Source organism: Tinamus guttatus, unplaced genomic scaffold (assembly GCF_059628265.1).
Source record: "Tinamus guttatus ecotype Peru unplaced genomic scaffold, ASM5962826v1 Tinamus_guttatus_pri_ptg000749l, whole genome shotgun sequence".
NCBI lineage: Eukaryota > Metazoa > Chordata > Aves > Tinamiformes > Tinamidae > Tinamus > Tinamus guttatus.
The window spans coordinates 2,105,761-2,126,169 of NW_028289283.1; the positions used below are offsets into that span (position 1 = coordinate 2,105,761).

At 45.1% G+C, this 20,409-nt stretch overlaps 1 protein-coding gene across 1 annotated transcript in view; it reads left to right on the forward strand.

Moving 5' to 3' along the window:
* The first annotated feature begins 1,698 nt into the window (after positions 1-1,698).
* The window catches only part of ETV6 (ETS variant transcription factor 6), a 131,657-nt gene continuing 112,946 nt past the window's right edge, over positions 1,699-20,409 (forward strand). The window contains exon 1 of the mRNA XM_010214945.2: positions 1,699-1,765. Within this exon, the coding sequence (XP_010213247.1) occupies positions 1,733-1,765 (33 nt within the window). The 5' untranslated portion in view covers positions 1,699-1,732. The remainder of the gene's footprint in view (positions 1,766-20,409) is intronic.

Sequence of the window (20,409 nt, forward strand, 5' to 3'; positions counted from 1 at the left end):
TGGGCCTGTTTAGCCTAGAGAAGATTGAGAGGGGATCTGATTAACAAATACCTGAGGGGAGAACATAGGGAGGATGGGGCCAAACTATTCCCAGTGGTGGCCAGTTGACAGGACAAGGGGTACTGGGTACAAGTTGAAGCACAAGAAGCTCCATCTCCATGTAAAGAAGAACTGCTTCTGGTGATAGTGACAGAGCCCTGGAACAGGCTGCCCAGAGAGGTTGTGGAGTCTCCTTCTGTGGAGATCTTCCAAATCCATCTGGATGTCACCCTGTGCCACATGCTCTAGGTGTCCCTGCTGGAGCAGGGGGGTTGGACTAGATGATCTCTAGAGGTCCCTTCCAACCTCAACCACTCTGTGATTGTGTGATCCGTTGAAAGGCACAACGGCCTCGCAACAAGCTCAGAACGCAGCTTTGTCTTGCAGCTGCGTGGGCGCAGGCAGGGCAACGGGCAAGCTATGAACATGTTCAGTGCTTGCCACGCAGCAGCCGTATCCAAAAACACAACTCCCAGGACATGGGAGGACTCTTTAAAAGCAGAGGTATTTGTTTTGCTTTCGCCCTCCTCTCCTCTGCACATCACTAAAGAACTAAAGGCTTCAGGTCTCGGAGACTGAAGGAGAATATGAGAGCAACACCGTTACACATGGAAACACACATATATATATTTATACATATGCACGCGCTCACCAGTGTATTTTGTGCGCGTGTGCATGACCCAGCGCCACGTGCACGCCCGCCTCGCGCCACGTGCCACCTGCCCCGGTTCCACGCGCAGCCAGGCCGAGGCGGCCGCCCCGCTCCGCGCGCGGGGCAGGCGGCGACTCCCCCGCCCCCCTCCCCGCCCACGCGTGTGCGCGGAGGCGCGCGGGGAGGAGGGGACTCCGCGGGGGCGCGCCCGCCGCTCCCGCGCCCTCACTTCCTGGTCGGCGCTCTTAAAGGGGCCGCCGCACCCCGGCGGAACAAAGGCCATTGTTCCGCTCCCCCGGGGCCCCGCGCCGCCCGTCCCTGCAGCGCTGCCTTTTTAACGTACTTGCTTTTACGGCCGTTGTCACTATTTGCAGAGCTATTTACCTCAGCGCCAGCGCTTCGCTGGTTTTCAAACGCGCCCCGCGCGGGACCCTCCCTCCCTCCCCCGCCCACCCACCTGCCCGCCCCGGTCAGGGCCGCTTCGGGGCCCTCCCGGAACGCGGGGGGCTCCCCGGGCGCCCGCGCGGGCCGCGGCGGCGGCGCCTTTAAGGGGCGGTCGCGGTGCCGGGAAGCCGTGCGGGCCCCGGCCGCGCGCGCCGCGGGAGCGATGGGCGGCGGGGGCGGAGCCGCGCGCCCCCCGGCCCCTCCCCGGCAGGAAGGAGCCGCCGGGCGGGGCGCGGGGACGGCAGCGGCGGCAGCGCCCGCCCCATCCCGCCGCCCGGCGCCCCCCGCGCCTGCGCACACACGGGCGCCCCATACACACACGCACACAAACACACACGCACACGCACACGCGTGGGGAGAAGCGAGCGCCCCCCTCCCGCCCCCGCCGCGTCCTCCCTCCCCGCTGAAGAGCGGCGGCGGCGGCGGCGGCGAAACTCCGCCGTCGGAGCGCCCCCCCGCGCGGCAGCCGGGCCATGGTGGCGGCGGCTCCCCGCTGAAGGGCGGCAGCCGAAAGTGGGGCGAAGCCCCCCAGAACTTCCGCGCCCGCCCGCCGCCGCGCGCTTCCTCCTGCCTGTTTCCATTTCTCCTTCCTGAGACATGTCTGAGACTCCTGCTCAGTGTTGCATCAAGGTAAAGACCTCCCTCCCGCCCCAGCCCCCTCCTGCAACCCCGCTCCCCCTCGGCGCGATGACCCCTCCGTGTTTTTGTTTTCCCTTCGCGCGGGGGCGCGGGCCGGGCGCGCTCCCGCGCTGCCCGCTAAGTTGGCGCGGGCCGTGGGGCGGGGGGGAGAAGCCTCGCTCCGCCGCTGCCCGCAACATCTGGGTGCTCCCTCTGCCAGATGTGGCGTTCCGCACGCGTGCGAATCTCATGAGGGCGTCGCTTTATTATTATTATTATTATTTTTAAAGAGGTGAAAGATGGTCACTGAGAGGGCCTTTTTATTATATCCCCGTTTCTCCCCCTTTTTTCTCCTTCTCTCCCCGCTTTGCAACTGGGAGTCCAGCGCGAAGCCCGCGGCTCTGCCCCACACCGAGCGAGGCTGCCCCTTGCTCCCAGTGCGGGCCGGAGAGGGCAGCAACTGCGGCCGCGGCTCGGGTTTCGCCGCACCGGCTTCTCCCAGCGAGAGCGCGGCGGATGCTTTAAATTAATATCTCGGCGCCCTGCGCAGCGCGGCGGCGCGGGGATTCACGCGCGCCTCCCCTGCCCGCGAACTTGGTAGAAAGTTTCCAGGCGTGGAAGTGGTGCAGTTGGTAGTCACCAGCGCTACCAGCAAGAGCTGAGCTCATTTCGTTCTAACTATCGCAGTTCTGGTTTTCAGCCCCCGTGCCTGTGCGCTGGCAGGTAGCGCAGTGCCGGGCAGCGAGGACGAGGACGCCGCGCTCCCCGCGGCGCCGGCGTTGCCCTTGGTGGCCAGCCGGCCTACGCCAAGGGGTTGCCCTGCGAGGCTGGGCCGCGGCTTTGAGCGGAGGCAGCGTAAAGCTGAGACAATGGGAGCAGAACGGAGTTTCCTTTTTTGTCCAGATCCTTCCTATCTTGCAGCCGGCTAGGAATAGCGCTTTCTGCGCTCCTTCCCTCGCTTCGCGCTCCGGTTATTGACTTTCTTTAGGAGTCACTTTGCCTTGCTGCCTACCTGGAACCTCTCTTCAGCTCGCAGCCAATACCCTCCAGACAAGATAGACTTTTAGTGTCCCTCTCCATGTCTAGAGGGAAAAGGTGGCTTCCAAACTCTGTCCCAAAGGAAAGGAAGAGGCCAGAGTAAAAGCTTGCGCATCCAGTTTAAAAACTTAAAGCATTTTTTTCACTTGTTTGTCCTCTGTGTTTGTACATTTACTGCAAGACTCTTGCATTCTGTGCAGCATTACTGCAATTTGAAACTTCTGGGTTTATTTCCTTTCACGGAGGTAAATGCGTCCAGGCCAGTGTCCCGTGGAGTCTCGTGGCTTAGAGAGTTGAGTTTGACTTTTCATAGCACGGACGGGCAATTTGGATAATGGGGTATTGTTTGCGTGTTGCAGTATGGCAAAATGCTAGTGCAGGCAAAATCTGTATCATTAACTAAGCAAAACCCTACATATACAAACTGAAGTATAGCTCCTTTTTTTTTTTTTTTTTTTTCCCAGTAACGTATCGTTTACTAGGAAAAAAGTCAGTAGATACAGAAATACAGAAAGGTAGAACATGTTCTCTTGTCCTCATGAGTGTCCCCAGAAAATAGTGTCACTGTGAGTTGTGTTATCTTGTTTTAGAAATGGGTCTTTTTCAAAATGCGCGTCTTACTTTTGATCTTACTGAAGTCAGTAACAAAACTATTACTGACTTCACTGGCAGTAAAAGTGGTCCTCGCCAAGACACACTAGATTCATATTGTCAGGAGTCAGATGCAAAGTTTTCTTGCGTCTTTCCTCCTGTTTGAGCTTAGAAATGAAAATATGGCTATTATTCATTACATTGAAAGGATATTGTGAAACTGGCTTTTAACAGTGACTAATTCTAAACATCCTGGCCTGAGCTTATTTTTATTTTTATATATATATTTTTTAATTTGTGGCTTGTCTGCACGTTCATGCTTATGTCTGTCTTTGTATGAAGATAGAAACTAGTGTCCTGGTAAGATATTTACGATGGTGTCCAAACTGCTGGCAAAAAGCAGAGAGGAGGAGAGAAGAAGAAAAAAAAAAAAAAAAGGAGGGGGGGAGAAAAAAAAAAAGAGGAAGAAGAGGAAGACATTTTTGATTATGATAATTGATGAGAATTCTTGTAGTTTCAAATACAGAGAGCACATGTATTTGAACAGAGATGTGGATTTAAGGTGATGACATCTCGTTGTCCGTCAAACTGCTCTGGGTGACTCTCTCATAGTTTTGTTTTCAGCTGCTGCTGTTTTCTGGATGCTCGTTGTGTTCAGACAGATGAAAGGTTAGTTTTAATCAGCCGTGGGTTTAGGAGCAGTTGTTTAAACTCTGTCATGATACACAAGCACACCGTGATTTCTCCCGGGTGCCAGCACAGCTGATGGTGTGTGATGCGAGGTAGGCACGGAGGAGCAAGCTTGTTATGCTAAAAAAGGATCCAGGTTTTGCATGGTGCCAGCGCCAGGGAGTTTCCTTAGGAGCTCATGAACTGGAAGCAGTGGTGCTAGTGGATGTGTTTTGTTTTTGTTTGTTTGTTTTTTCCTTCCCTGGACATGGGGCAAGGATGTGTGCAGTAAATCGTCCAGCAACTGGCATGATGAGCCATGGGGAGTGAGGGCTGGCACTTCACGTATGCCCGAGGCATTCATTGTGCCTCCCCCTACCTCACCTTATTAGAGGAGCACTCTAATAAGGTTTAGGAAGACTTTGAGAAGTTTCAGTATGTATTTCACCGCTTTGAATCAGTATAAACTTTCGGTAGTAATCTCTTGGTGTGTGTCAAGTTCTTATCAGTATTTATGTGTAATTGTATATTGATATGTGTTTGCTTTGTGGCAAATGTGTGTATGTGTACTTACTTGTATGAACTCATTCTCAGAGAGAGGAGGGTAATGCTGAGATCCTGATCTTGCAGATACTTGGATGTGTGCTTGCTGGAGTTGTGGTAAGCAGATCCTGTACCTCCAGTTAGCTCCACTTAAGAGTTTAAAGCTGCAGAAGGCAGGTATTGCTGAGAGTCAGAAATTAAAGTCTGGGAGCGGGAAGGACGAACTGGGATTGGCGCGAAGGTTGGACCCTTGGTGTTAACTACCACTTTGGAGATAAATGCTTTCTTTGTATGAGCCGATAGGTTTGAAACTTGTGGCAGATTCAAGCCTGAGATGGTCATAGAGTTTTGACTTCTCCATGGTTTGAGCTGGACATTCTTGTTTACTGTGCAAGCATACAGACAGTAGTGTTGGCACAAGTGTGCAGTTGTTTTGGGGCTGTGGGGACTAGGGAGGCAAGAGCAGCTTCAGACTTTGCAGACCAGGGCTTCTTCCAGGCCAATATCCCTCCTGCATCTGGCTGAAGCTTGAGATGGGGGTACTTTCTGTGGACAGCAAGCACTGAGCACGCAGAGGCCTTCCTGCAACTTGGATTTCATAACCGACTCCAGCGTAGGTTTTATTAAGTGGTATGAGTTCATTCCCTTGCAGTGAGCTGTACAGGGCATTTGTGATTGCAGGACCCGCAGGAATCAGTACAGACCCCGTTGCTTGAGGACTTATCTTGGTGGTGGCAGTCATTTCAAATGCAATATACTTGTAATGATTGGGGAGAAGAAAAAAAAAAAAAAGAGAGAGAGACTGGTTGTGTAAGCTGAAACGCATAGATTCAGCCTCATAGTTGAGCTTTCAAACCTAACTTGCTTCTCCAGATTTATTTGATTTTTAAGTAGCACTTTGTCTCTTCATTATTATTGTGATGTTTTTGCAAAGAATTCTCCCCACACAAACTTCTTAGTAAGGAGATATAATTAAAACTTTCCAGGCTGAGGGACCACTAGGCACCAGACAGGCAGAATGAAGTTACCCTTAACCACAGCTGAACCTTTGTTTGTGCAAGACATATTCCGTAATGTTTATTAACAAACTTGTGTACTAGGAGCAGGCTGATCCCGCTTGTGTTGGTGTCAATGACAAAATTCCCATTAAGTTCTGTAGGTGTAGGATTGAATCGGAGAAGGCTGGAGTTTAGCTGTACATACTTATTTACCACCTGATTAATCACTTAACTCCTTGGCACCGGGTAAATTTAATCCTTCCGAAGCAAAATTTTACTAATACTGTCCCAATTAAGCACTGGTCATTACTATTCACTGTGTCATTAAGGGCTAAACAAGTTTCCCGGGAGGCAACCCATTAACACAGCAGCCCTGATCTGCAATGCCCCAATTAAACAGAGGATACTTTAATGATAATTTACATATATATTGCACCTTGCATCTCAAAGTGCCTTTTGTAGGGAGGCAACTAAGCCACGCTCCGCTGATAGAAACATTGATAAGCAGGAGGTGAAATCTCGAACAGTTACGCAGAACTCCTTTTTTTGCCTTTGAGAAAAGTTGTTGGAGTCCGTAAGGGCCTACCAGTGGCAGACGGGATTCTGAAGCCTTATAAGAAAGGCTTTCCTAATAATCTGCTTACTGCAAGAAAGAAGGGCTAAGGCAACCTACATTTTTGATCAACAGCCTGGCTCTGACCTGCAATCTGAAATTGCCTATTTTTTGCATGTGTTTGTTTTGGATTATCTGTGATTCAGTGCCTTCCGCCAGACATCCCCAAAGCAAAGGTGATTCAAAAGGGAGCAAGTGCTTCTGAAGATGTTTGCTTTGGTCATGCTTTCCCTATCTGCAAAACCAGCATAAAATAGTAATGAGGGCACCTCTGTAAGGCTGCAGCAAGGCTTAGTATTTGTAATGCAGCATGGAAATGAATAGCATTTGTTACAGCAATTGGTGACGGTGAGTGATGCTGATGTCCTTCTGGCTTTTTAGGTTTCTGTTTTTTTGTTTTGTTTTGTTTGTTTTTTTTTTCCCTAATTGTTCTTTGACTGTTGGCTTTTCTTAGCAGAGGCCGCTTACCTCTGCTGAGCCCTCAGAAAGGGCAAATGTTCCAGCTTTTCCACGTCTGTATGGCTGGATCTGCCCTGGGTGGGCAGGGTGGTGTTTCTGTGCATGGGTTGAGTGCTTCTTTGGGGAGCTGGGCCGATGACAGGGCATCGTTCTCCTGCCGCAACCCTCCTCCTGGCCCAGGGCGGGAGCTGTTGGGCAAGATGGTAGCCAAGGGCAGGATCTGATGGACAGAGCAATCCCAGCAACCTTCACAAGGCCACTGTCTTTCCCAGTTGTTATTTTTCCTGGGGGAAGGAGGGCCTGTATCTCTAGTAGATCAGATATTCATCTTCTGGTATGGGAAAACCCACTTGGAAAGCTGGTGGTAGGCTGCTAGCCTTGTTACAATACGAAGTCTTTGTCCCTTTGCTCTACGAGGAAGGAGCCTGCCTGGGGCAGCCCATGTACTCTATGAGGTCTTGAAGAGGCCAGGTGCTATGTAGAGCACCTGGTATTCTAGGGCCACACTTCTGCATGTGGTTATGAAGTTTATCAGATAGCCAATTTAAACTGCATTTCCCAGCCTCCTCAATGTTCAAAACCATGCTTCAGCAGGCCAACCAAACCAATACTCAGTTTTGGCCTGAATGAAGAGACCAAACAGGCCTGCCTGTGCTGTGCCTGCCTCTGTTCCCACTATCCTTGATTATTTTTTAGGTCTACAAACCAAACCACATCTAGACAATATTGGTTCTAGTGTTAGAGAGTTGTCTTTAGGCAGTATTTTATTGGAGCACAGAGGACGGCTATTTACTTTTCTTCGTCATTAATAGTGTAAGGACTTCAACATGATTGACTAGATTACTACTTTTTTTCAGTGATGCCATTGCTGTTTGGAAAATATATGCAGAAAACTGAAGGAGAACTTGTGTTTTGGACTTTGAACAGAGGTAAATAAAGGCTTTAGGATGGAGTTAGCCTTTTCACTGACAGATGTTATTGCTTCTCTGTTGTAATAGTCCTGATCTCCAAAGTGAACTGGGTATAGCAATTAAACAAAACCATAAATGATTCTTCATCTAAATGACTTTTTTAAAGGTTATTCCTTGTTAAGCCACATTTTTACTTCAGTATTGTCCTTATATATTTTGTGAATACTAACTATCATGGTGAAGAAAGTCTGGAGAAAAATGGATAAGAAAGAGAGAGCACGTGTTTCTTGTGGTGACATTTATGTTGGTGTTCTACAGAATGTTTGCAGAGGGAAATAAACAGCATTGTAAATCGTTTCAAAGACACCTGTAATGTCAAAAGTGGCACTGGATGTGCCTATGGGAATCGTATGTTAATACAACCTTACACACAATACTTGAATGCAACAACTATGCTTTACATGTTAAACTGTTAACATCTGGCTAGTATTAAATCCAGAGATTCAGAGTTTTGATTCTTTTAAATAAAATAAAATGCTATTATAAATAGGGACTGTGGATGGGCTTTTTTTTTTTTTTTTAATACAGCTGTCTCAGGTAGAGTCAGATCATGCATGGAAATTATCCCTGTTGAAGCTTTTTGAAAGCTTAACCTGGAGCAAATCAACTGGCATTCTGTAACGGGTCTCCTTAAAATTGATGGCATGCAAATCAGTTTCTTTATATGGTTTGTATTTCAACACAGTGTGGCTGAAGTTATTTTTCCATTATGGTTTTAATGAGTTACTCCAAAACATCTATTAACAGAAACTCTGCATGGTTCTCTAAATTGTATGGAATTCTGTGGAAATCCAGGACCTTGGAGTTCCACCAGATCTAGGACATGCGTAATAAACATACCAGAGATAGTAACACTAGAATTCAGACACCAAATTTGTCCAGTCAGTAGGGCCACAGTGAGGCTTTCTGTCTTTCAGTATCTGTAAACCACGCTTCCCATTTCTTTTTCCCTTTTTTTTTTTTTCTCTTCCTTCATAAAAGGGTTTTAATGTAAAGCAGGCCGCCATCATTGGTGGGGTACTCGCTGTGAAAATTTGCTAATGGAGGTCAAATGGAGAAAACCCAGAACTGCAGCAGTATTGGGGAGCCTTCTTCCTGCTTTCTAGGATTTTTTTTCTCAGGTTTGTGCTGGGATCCTTTCTTGGGAGAAAAACGATCGTTTTTGCTTTGCTGAACGTTGTTTTGCAGCATGTTGCCTCTTGAATGATTAGTGCTGACGCTGCTGAGTGCTTGAACGTATAAGCAAAGCCACCCTCCTTGAACCTACATGGGGATTGAGGTTATGGGTGGTGGGACCCGAGGAGCTGAAGGTGCTGACAGAGTGGTCAGTTGGTTTCCAGTATCTCTGAAGCCCTGGTGTGCCCAGCTGCCAATCTGCATGGTTGTGTTACCTTCAAATGATGTGAGCAAATGAGTTCTCTGGAAGGAGATTCAGGGGGGAGTGTGGGAGCGGCTTCCTGGAGAAGAAGGTTATTTATGGATGGGCTGTAAAATATTTTGTGGCATGTGGCCTGTGATGTGCATCATGCGTTATAGTGCATCCGCTGGTCTCAGCACATGGAGATACCATGTCCTTGCAGGTTACCACAAGCCGGCTGAGTCAGGGCAGCCGTGACTGACCATGGTCAGGTTTTTATTACCTCCCAACTGGGACAAATTACAACTTCTTTTAAACCTCAAAATAAGAGGGTGAATTAATAGTGTATATGCTGCCAATTAGTGGAGCTGCCGGGCCATAGCTGGGCTCTGACAGTTTGTAGAGATGAGAAGGTGAAGTAGTTAAGCATTGTTTTTCTCCTCTCTCATGGTCCTTCTGTTCAGTGGAAATAATGAGGTCTCCCTGAGCTCTTCTGTATTATTTAACTGCTTCTGGACTTCCTAGAACTGCTCTTGCAATGGGGACTATATTTTAGAAACAATTTTGTGGATGAAGAAAAGAGGAGGAAACCAAGTTTATCTTTCAGTGGTGGCCAAATAGGCAAATAAAACTGTAGTAGGAAAAGAACAGAGGGCCTAATAGAAGTAAGTGTGAATCCATGCTATACACTGCCTCTGAATGTAGCGTCTATTTCTGATTATTCAAAAGCATATTGTGGCACCAGAGGCAAGGCAGAAAAGAGATGTGATGTTGGCCAAGTGTGCGAGGAGACCTCTGTAAGAAGAGAAAGGATGTTGCCTGGGATTCTTTGTCTTGGAAAGGAGACTGCTGAGGAGTTTGATAGAGATGTATAAAATCACACAGTATTGGTTTATAGGGACCAATTATTTCCGATAGTACAGAACTAGGGCAAGTAATGAAATTACCAGCCAGCAAGTTTCAAACAAGTACTTCTTCAGCTAAGTTTCAAATAAGTACCTCATCTTTGTTGTTAAATTATGGAATTCGCTTCTGCAGAATGCTGTGAAGCCCTAAAGTGTTAATGAATTTAAAAGAGGGTAGAAGAACATGTGGAAAATACTAGGTATGAGAGTTTGCTTGGAGAAACCTAAAATTACACTGGGAAAAGACTGCTTTTCCTGTCTGTTTTACCTTTCTTGAGATGCAGACTTTTGTCTGTGGGGGACAAGAGGCTTGGCAAGAGAGATCATTGCTCTGAAAAGGTATTGGTGTTCAGATGTTGTCATGTAGAATTTTGCACTGTGGAAAGCTTGCCTGAAATTACTACTTTTTCCCTTAAGAATTGTTCCCCAAGTCTCTATCTCAGTCCCCAGCAGTTCTGCCTTCCAAAGCAGTAGTTGTACATGGGAGAAGATCTGGGTAAGAATTTGTGTCTTTCTGAGTCTGGGAGGGATCTGTGAAGTCCAGATTGCTTGGACTTAGCAGGGAATTTGTTTTGTTGCTCTAGTTCTTCACATTCAACTGAAAGAAGGAAAAACCTTCAAGGGAATACATGGAAGAGGAATTAAAGATTTTTCAAAAAAGGGCAAGATTTCCGGTTTAGAGGAAAAGACACTGTTTGCTTCTAGAATCCAAGTATGGGCTGAACTGTGCTTTTCCAAAGGTCTCCAAGTTCCCATAATTACCCCTTAAAATATGTTTAAGTGGTTACTTTTTTTCATGTGCGTGACAATCAGTGCCCCAGCTGGGACAGAGTAAGAGTTGCTGCATTTGCTACCTGATCAAATGTTGCAAGCGGTTACTGGGCTGCCCGATTTGCTAAGAAATGCTTTAGATGTTGTCAGGCCTTACGTTGAGCTTCAATTGTTTATTTTAAAGCAGTAAGAAGAAGGATAGATTTGCAGTTTCAGTGTTGTTTGCGTGTGTACTTTTTAGTTATTATTTTCTAAAGAGAAACCGACAGGCGTTAGTGGATAGGCATGAAAGTATGTTGATATGCAGTTAAATATTGCCTTTGTGTTAAATAAAATTCCCCTCTCCACTAATCTGTACAAGGTCCATTTAATAATTAGAAGGCCTCATACAAGCCTGATTAGGCTTTTATTTTGGAAAATAATGCCACAATTTTTTTGCTAGATGATTGTTTTTTTCTTAGTTGCGATCAACTGCATTTGACTTGGTAAGGAAATGTAATTAAAAATGCAATTTCCTCTCCCCTTTAAGCCCCTAAGAATTTAAAATAATTCTTAAAATAAAAAGCATGTTTTGGTAAATATACTTGAAAAGGAATTATGTGGCACGTTTTCAGATAATATTGTTTAATTGATAAATAATAAGCTTTTTCCTCAAGCAAATGATTTTTTTTTTTTTAATGGTCATGCTGTTCATAGAACTAGTAGGTTTTGTTCTCTAGCCCCTTCTTTTTATTTGTTGTTTGGAAGAAGAAAACAAACTTCCTGTTTCTGCAGCTCTAAAGCTTTTTCCAACTTGTGTAAACTAATCACCGTAATGAGCTAACTGACTTAATAGAAAAAAGAAAATATTCTTTCTATATTGGATGCTAAAAGTTGGCTTGACTCTTTGGCAGGCCTACATTCTAGGTGTGTAACAGTGGTTCCCACTGTTTCTAATGTTATGATTTTCTTTCATGCTTTGTTGTGAATTTTTGTGCTCGAGATTTATCTTTTAATTTATCTTTCTCTGTAACAGTTATGACTCGATCTCAATATACCCTTTAAAAACAAACATACCTATTTAAAATTTCATATGAAATTAAAGAAGAATTTATACCTAAACAGATTAGACCTTTCTTAGGCCATTCTGACACTGTGGGCAGCTCTGATGTGCTCGCCTGTCCTGCTTGCTGGGCTGAGTATTGAGTATTGAGGACCTCACAGTCCTATTTCTTCTCCCCAGGAGGCTGATTTCCATCCAAGTCACCAGAGTGTGTTGCTCTGAGCTACCCTACCTTCTGTTGCTCTATCTACCTTCAGAATTGCAGAAAGTCAAATACGTTCAGCGCTGCTGCGATACACAAGCTTTGACATAGCATAGCATTCACTCCTGTGAGGATAGGTACCATTTGAATCAGAGATCTAGTATCCATACTTCTTCTCACCTACCCTAAATTATCAGTAGATGTGAGATTATAGCAATTTTTTGGAGTTTAATGGAGGAAAGAAAGCAGGATGCAGGGAAGTAGGCTGGGATTAGGAGTGAAAGAATTAAAAACTAAGGGAGAGGAGTTTGCTTTAACAGCAGCTGTAAACTGTTGGACCCACTGTAGAAATTGCAAAAATATGATTTATAAAATTTATAAAAATAAAAAGGAGAGAGCAGATGAACATAGAAGTGGTTATAAATCTCGTCACGTGGAAACGAGGGGCACTGAATGAAAACATCCAGCAGCAGTTTTAAAGAGAAGGAAGTGTGTTTTCACACAGCATATGTTGAGGTTACAGAACTTACTGCCAAACATATAATATAGGGCCAGAAAGGTAATTGCTTTTGAAAAACAATTTATGTTAAATGGATCTATTCAGGATCATTAATTGCAAACATACAGATACAGTGCTTGGCTCAAAAAGTCCCTAATCTATAGATTGCTGGGAGAGGGTGTAAGATAGTTTATTTCTTATGCATTTTTTTCCCCAGAACATTTCTTACTGGCCATTACTAGAGATGTGATACCAGCTTGGGCAGACCTTTGCTGTGACTCAATCTGTTACTCTCCCCTAGCCCCCCATTTCAGACTTTCGTGTTGTGGTGCTGGCCTCCCGGTAGCTTTGCTAAGTGGAATTTCAGTAGTTGAGAAGACCACTGGTGTGAGTTGGACCGTCTGCTCTGTGTCTTGCTCTCAGTTGTGATGTTCCTTAGCAGTGGCACGCTGCCCATTTGAAATTGATGAGGCAAATGTTCTTCAGACTATGAAGGACTTCTCAGTGAACTTTGTTCCAGACAATACTTGGGGACTTTCCTGTCCTTGACTCTCCTTTCTGGCTGTGACGGCATTTATTGGCACTAATTGCTTTCATTTACTTTATTTCTCTAAGTTTTTCCAAAGATCTGGCTGACAGAGGGCAAAAAAAATGCACGAGATTCTTGAATAATTGTAATCCTACGAGCTGTTCCAGCCACACCTCCTTTGCCACTTGATAAGAGCTGAGTGAACATCATTCCATGCAGGATTAGGATGTGTTTGTGTAGATGGCATGAACCTAACCACCCAACTGATGAGCAAGTGTTATACAGTATGGGGACCGTGCCAGCGCTTCCATATTTATTCCATCAACATACCTCAAATCTGCTTTGAAATGACTATCTTAATACAGCCTCCTTGCCTTTCAATCAACCCGTGACTTTTCAAGCTCCTAGAAACTGAGAAAAGTGAGGAGAAAGTGTTATTTACTGAGTGCTTGGATTTCAGCTTTCTACACATAATGATTAAGAAATGAGTGAGCCTGCGCATGGGACTTTCTCATGGCGCCCTGAATATACAAAGCGTTTTTTTTCAGTGCAGGTGAATGATTTCTTGAGCTATGCTTGTCCTACAAATATTTGCATGTGCCCTTTACCAATCCCTTTGTTTAAAGCGGCGTACTGAAGCAGTCTGATAACATAGCAATTTACTAATTAGCATGGTGCATGTTTGTCCTCCTTTGCTGGGACAGAGCCCGAGCTTAGTTTCAGGCCCATGGTGAACAACCTGCTCACTCTTAAGTGGCTCTTGAAATCCTACCCTAGCTTGGGCACTGCCGCTGGGACAGGCTCCTTCCTGGCTCTTTTATATCCATTACCAGCATGGTACAAAAGCAAGAATTCCTGGAAGATCCTGGTAGCTGAAGGAATTATCTTTTACCAGGAGGTAAACAGAAGGAGGATAATTTTATTTTTCTGCACTGAATTCACTTATTTAAGGGCTCTCCAGGCACCACACCATGGACAGAGTCTTGTCATACTTTCCTGCTCCTGTGTATGAGCACAGTAGTATGTAATCCTGTGGCCAAGGAATATGTTGTTTGTCACATACTGTAGGTCCTCTTTAGTTTATGATTTTCTGTTACCTTAGTTGTTTGCGCTCAACTGTTTAACTTTTGGTTTTCCACCCAGACTTAGGCTTTGAGTGTTAGTTATTTCATGGCTCCATTGAACTAGGTGCTGAAGTGAGAGCTGGGGCAAATGAGCAGTTTAATGTGAACTCTTGAAGGCAGCCCTGTTTTAAGGTTGGGTGAGATACGGCTAAGTTTTCTAATGCCTCCTTCAGGGCTCATGCCGCTCTTTTCTTGTGTTTTCCAATGTATAGCCTGTTCATTCATGCACAGTTTTCATGCTGCTTTTTTCTCCAGGTTTGTACCTTGAGTTTTTCCTCTTTCGTGTGTTTATAGCCACAGGCTTTAAAAGTGGTAGTGACCAGACTACAGGAGGGTGGGTGGAAGAGAGAGGAAGAAAAAAAAAAAAAGGCAGATTGCAAAGGCCTTTTGTTCACCATGTGACTTGAAATAGAAGTTAAATGATATGCTTGGTTTTAGAAGCTTGGTTTAGAGAGTGATATTCTCTCTGATTTTTATCCTTCCAATAGAAAAAAAGGGGGGGGGAAGCTTGGCTTGCAGTCTGAACCTGTGTGGTGATACAGTGGTAAACTTGGAGTTATTTAGACCAGTAATGGAAGTACTTTAACTTTGATTTCTTAACAAGGTATCAGATGAAACGATAGCGTTAGACTTTTTGATTTTTCCATTGTTGCTGGCTTGCATAACATCTATCTGAAAGGGAAAGGCAATGCAGAGATCTCGGTATGCAGAAGTAGCTGGCTGCACATGTGGCCAGGTTATTAGCTTCCTTGCCTTTGCTCCTTGCTCTTTAGTCCCATTGCTGTCCATTGTTAATTATACTACCTAGGGCCTTGTTAAGAAGCCCTGAAAACCCAGTGTTTTCCCAGGCACAAATCCTTTGTGCCGAGACATCCGTTTCTCCAGATCCGTACTTGATCATGTCTGCTTCTGAAGTCTTTTCTGATTTCTGAAATCTTTTACAGTGTGCCTGTCCCATACTGTCATACAGTCCCTGTCACCAGCGGGGAATATGTCTGTGAATGACCCTGTGAGTGCCCATGCCCAGCTTAGGTGGGCTAATGTGAAGCTGGTCACTTAGCAGGTTTTTTAGCCTTCTTTAAGGGCGCTACACCAGGGTGCTGTTGTTGTTAATGCTGGGGAAGTAGTTTGCTGAGAACTTTAAATGAATGTCCTGTGGTAGCACCCTGAATGATCTCCTCCCTCCCTTTGCCTGTGCCCTCCCTTGCGCAGACACAGGTGGCTGGGCAGGCATGGACTGGGTAGGGGAACAGAGCTGGATTAAGGTGGATGGCTGTGCTAAAAGAGGGCAGGGAATGGTATGGAGGTGGGGATGGATGCTGGGAACAGAAGGAGGGCAGGGCCTTTCTTTTGGTGTTGGTGCCAACTGATGTGGGATTAAAGCGTAGATGAAACTCAGAATAATGTTTTGGCCAGGTCTGTGTTACCTGAAATCAAACCAAAGCCTTTAAGGATCCCTGCCTGCTTTCTTTATAAGCGCTGTTGCTTTGGGCTGGATGGAATCGCTGTGGGAAAAGTGATGACTGTTTGCTTTCAGGTTTTAAAACATGGGTCTTGCTTTGTGAAGAAACAGTCTCTCTTTTTCTTATAACCGTAAACACCAAACTGTTTGTCGCAGGTTGTCCATGTCGTGTGCAGGTTGAGGCATTGCATGGAGGGACGAATGAGTCCGCTGGTATCGGCATGGAGCCCTGCTGCTGCGATTCGCAGGCTGCCAGCCCTGATCAGGTTTGCTTTGATAGGAAGAAGCACTTAGACATTTTGAGTCGTCTTAAAAAGCCGTGAGAATGCTGAATACCAAACGCCTGACGTTATGGTTGAAAATTTATGCTGTTCTGTGCTGCTGGTCCTGGCAGACCGTATGGACCATGCAGTGAGAAGCCTCCTTGGGCCGGGGGGAGTTTGTCTCACATGCCTAATCTAGAGCTCAGTTCAGAGTTTCAGTGACAATTCAAGCTGTGTCCCTGGAACGCGCAAGCATGGAAATGGTATGTTTGAGCCATAAATACTAGCTCCTTGTGAACCATGCTCCTCCTCAGCTTTCCTGGGAACTCTGTATTATCCCTATGGATATCTTTTTGGAGAGAAGGATGTTTGTGCAATGCTTGCTGTAGAGAACTAGGCTATTTCATAGCCCTTGTTGTATTTTTCTTACACCTTCACTACTAGCCTTGTAACACAGTTATAAAAATACACCAGCCTGGCACAATTCTAATTATATTAGACAGGAAGAATAGGCTTTAGGTGAAAGTACTGTAGAGAGAGGTAGAAAGCTTTAGTTCAGTCCCAGCTTTGACACTGCATTCCCTGTGACCTTAAAGTCACTTACTCTGTGATTACCACTCCATAAAATGGAGCAAAATGGAATCTGATCTTGGGTAGAAACTATTTATGCTCCTAAAGTACAAATGATTAACAATGATTTTGCCCCAGCTTCTTACTCAGATGATTAATGTTGCTGCATTATTGTCAACAGGAGTCAGCTTTTAATAGTGCTCAGATAGGATTTTGAGAATTTCACACTATTTTTTTTTAACTTTTGTTTTTGTCTCAAAGACATCATTGGCTTTGTTCATGTGTTGAAGGGCCCTGAGTCACAGCTAGAATAATGAACTTAAAAATTAATGAAAATTAAATCTGATCAAAATGAATTTGATGAAAATTTAATAAAAATTAAATTCAACTCATCTGCACATGCAAAACTGCTGAGCTATTAGTTTAGTATAAGCCTAAGATTGGAGATTTGGTTAGATTTTGGTGAGAAAGTTCCTTCCAGTTGATAGTGGCTTACATGATGACTGTGCTGAAGACTCGAACAATTCGCCTCGCTCCTCCAAAGTTACTTGAGGTATTATAGGAGCTTTTGCAGTTAAAGAAGAAGTCATTCTTTAAGAAACAAGAATTTGACAGAGATTATCAGACAAAAGTGTTCAGTTGGCGCTGATCTCTGTACTCCTTTGCTTCAAGGGTCTTTGGTGGAAGCCTAATAGGAATAGTTAGGCAAGAGATAAGAGAAAAAGAAATCTCATTAGTTACTGGTAAAACAAAAGCTAGCCAAGGGGCTTTTTTTTCTTTTTTTTCCCCCCCACACATGTCACTGCTTTTAATTAATTTCCAAAAACTCAAGTGTGAAATAAGATGTCAATGATATAAAAAAAATGCTCAGATTTCCAAGAAGTTCTTAATATTTGTCTGGTTTTCAGAGGCAATGTCATGTAAAGCAGAAGGATTCGGCATGCTAGAGTTCTGTTATTAGTTTTTGTCCTGACGTGACATGAGGAAGTTCACTGAAACACCTTTCTCTTAGAAAACAGATAGAGCCACACCATCTAATAATAAATTCTGGTGAGCTCTACTGACTGTGGTACCAAGAACAGCAACATTAGGAAGTAGTAATATCAAGTAGACATTTTTAAGGCCAGAGGGTCTTGTAAGTGGTCACAAGAGGAGTCTGTTGCTATTCTTTTCTAACGAGTGTTTCACGCCAGACCTGAGACAGCCTCCTGGCAGGCAGAGGACAACCCTCTGGGTTTATTCCCCACTGCTGGCTGGCCACCTTTCATGCCCAGTGTCAAGGGACACAGGGATTGCCCGATGTTGTGCAGGTTCTGTAATTCCAGATGACTTGACGTGTCTCTCTGTTGGGCTGGTCAGGGAGGGACACAGGGGTCAGGAGCTCACGGGCTTGACGGAAGTGACCTGCCATCTGTCCACCTGCCTCCTCCCCAGCTAAGCTCAGGACTTGCAAATTGTCCGAGATGGCTGATACTGCCCAGATGAATCAGCCTCTTTGATGTGCGTCTCCAGCTGATGGAAGGGGAGGGAGGTAGGGACACAAGGTTGCTGTCCACTGCCGCTTCGAAGTGTATCAGGCAGAAACATCTTTTCCTCCCAAGCCTACTACTTGGAAAATTAATTAGGCTTAGATGCTGGGGAAGGGTTTGTTTTGTTTTGTTTCTCTGTGAAATGTAAAACACCTGGAAGGTCTCTCAGATGGCATCTGACGTTAGTTTTGGTGTCTGCTGTTCACCTGTCTTCCATATGCCTGGCTATTATTTTGTCATCATTTCTTGTGTGTATTGCAATTGGAGGAAAAACATCTTTATTTATAATTAAATCTCTTTCCCATTTGCTTACAGTGCTCATCTTTTGTGCATGTGTGTATCTGTTTTTTTGAATTTTTTGTTTTTATCTCTGGTCACATCTGAGACGTGTTTCCTCTCCTCTCTCCATATATTTTACATCACTCATGGGTACCTAGCTGCCAGAGTAGTGTAGTAGTATTTCAGACCTGTTCAGCTGCTACTAGATACTAAGTAGCAAAGAGGTCTAATGCTGAATCTACTTTTTTTTTCTTCTTTATAATTTAAAAATGAAAAGTAGTTCTTGATAAAACACTTTGCTATAAATAGATAGCCATTAGCTTTGGGAACATTTTAATTATCAAAGAGAACTCCTAAATATCAGAAAGTGAGGCTTTTATCTTTTTTTGGGGAAAAAATTATGTAAGAATGGAAATCCCTGGTTAGAACCTCAGTTTCCGCATTAACCCTGCTGGATGACTACACCTATTTCTACCTGCTGCCCTTAAATACCTCCTGCCATACTGGTAGTAGAAGCTCTCCACTCTGTTACGGGACAGTGGCTCTGACCTGCCAGTCATACTTCCAGGATTGCTACTCCTTACTTCATTTTCTAGATGAAAGTGGTCAATTTTGGCCAACCCATCTGGGAATGGGCACTTTCCAAACCACAGCAGCTGTTCCTACAGAATCCACATCCATTAGAGTTAGTTGAGCAGATGGACAGATGATTTTGGAGCTGCCCTTGCTGGACTTGTCTATGTCTTAGAGTCATTTTTATTAAATCCACCTTTGAATTAGATCATGTTCAGCAGTTTTATTACACTATTTTTTTTTAACGAGGGACTGGTACTGCAGACAAGGAAAGGTGTGTGTACAGTTGTGGGAGGATGTTTTCAGCCCTGTAAATAATAATCTCCAAATCTGGGTAGGTCATTTTTTTTTCTTCCTCCTCTGTCCCCAGAGAGTGTTCCTGCATGTTTTTCTGGTGAGCTGAGGTTTTGTAGGAAGCTGGATGTTGATTTAAGCTTCTCTCTGGCGTTGTACGTGAGAGTAGTGGAAGTGTTGGGGGAGGGAGTCCCTTTTGAGCATCTTTCCTAGCTGTTCCCTTCACAGGTACCCCTGTGAAGAGCTGTTGGTGCTTAAATGCCTTGAGAAGGGCCAGGAGGATACGTTCCTGGAATAGTTTTCATTGCCTCAGTGACCCCCGAGGAATTTCACTCGCACTTCTGGCCATTTTGCGGTGAGCATAAATGTATCATCCACTGCTCTTCTTAGGGCTGGGGCACCTTGAGCACTTGTCTCTTCAGCAGCGCTGCTGCATGTTTTCAAGTGCCCCTTCTGATTCCTGCAGTCCTGAGGTTGTGGTGGATTTTTTGGCTCTCTGTGCTTTGAAGCAGAGTTGCTGGGACTCTTTGCGTGTGTATAGGAATAGCACATTAGAAAATGAGAGGTTGGGAAGCTCAGACAGCTTCCTGAAAGTGTGGGAGTACAGGCCAGAGAAAGGAAGAGAAATCTTTTTGAAGCTGTATCAGTACTTTACATGGACAGGAATAGCAGGCAGCACATACTGGCAGAGTGGCCACACAGTAAAGCACTGGCTCAGTAAAAATCACCACTGTCCCACTAGTGAAACCAGTTTTCCCAGTGTAAGTGTAGTTTTATCAATGCAGTTGTGTCCACCATAGGCACACGTGCTAGCACAGCTGCACTGGAACAGATGGACATTGATGGGTCTGCAGGTGTCTGTGGTGTGGGTTGAGCCTAGGAGGAGGGGAGATCGGTTGTGAAGTCTGGCCTTTGTCCTGCTGAGTGATAATTCATCAGTGCTTCCATCTTTCCTCCAGCTTGACCAAGGTGCTTCCTGGGAAGGATGAAGTTCCTCACCTTAAAGCCAGTGGTGCCAGGTACTGGGCACATGATGTGCTGATAGGCACAGCAGCCACTTACTTCCTGGGCACAAACTGTGCCATAATTTATAAGTCTTCATTTACCTCAGTCTGGTGCTGAATGTTCTTCTCAAAGAATTTCCTGCTTTATTCTCGTGCACAATTTACAGTAAGGGTTGTTCCCTAGAGAGTATTAAAAGGACTATAGGGCAAGCTCTGCTTTCTTTTCTTTTTTTTTTTTTTTTCTTTTTTTTCTGTTAGCTTTCCCCACCCCTTCCCCAAGTCCATGTCATTTTGTGCTTTTGCAGACCTCTTTTAGATCGCTCTGCAGTGCTCCACTGCCTCGTTGAATGAGGTCCTGCTTCTTGTCTGTG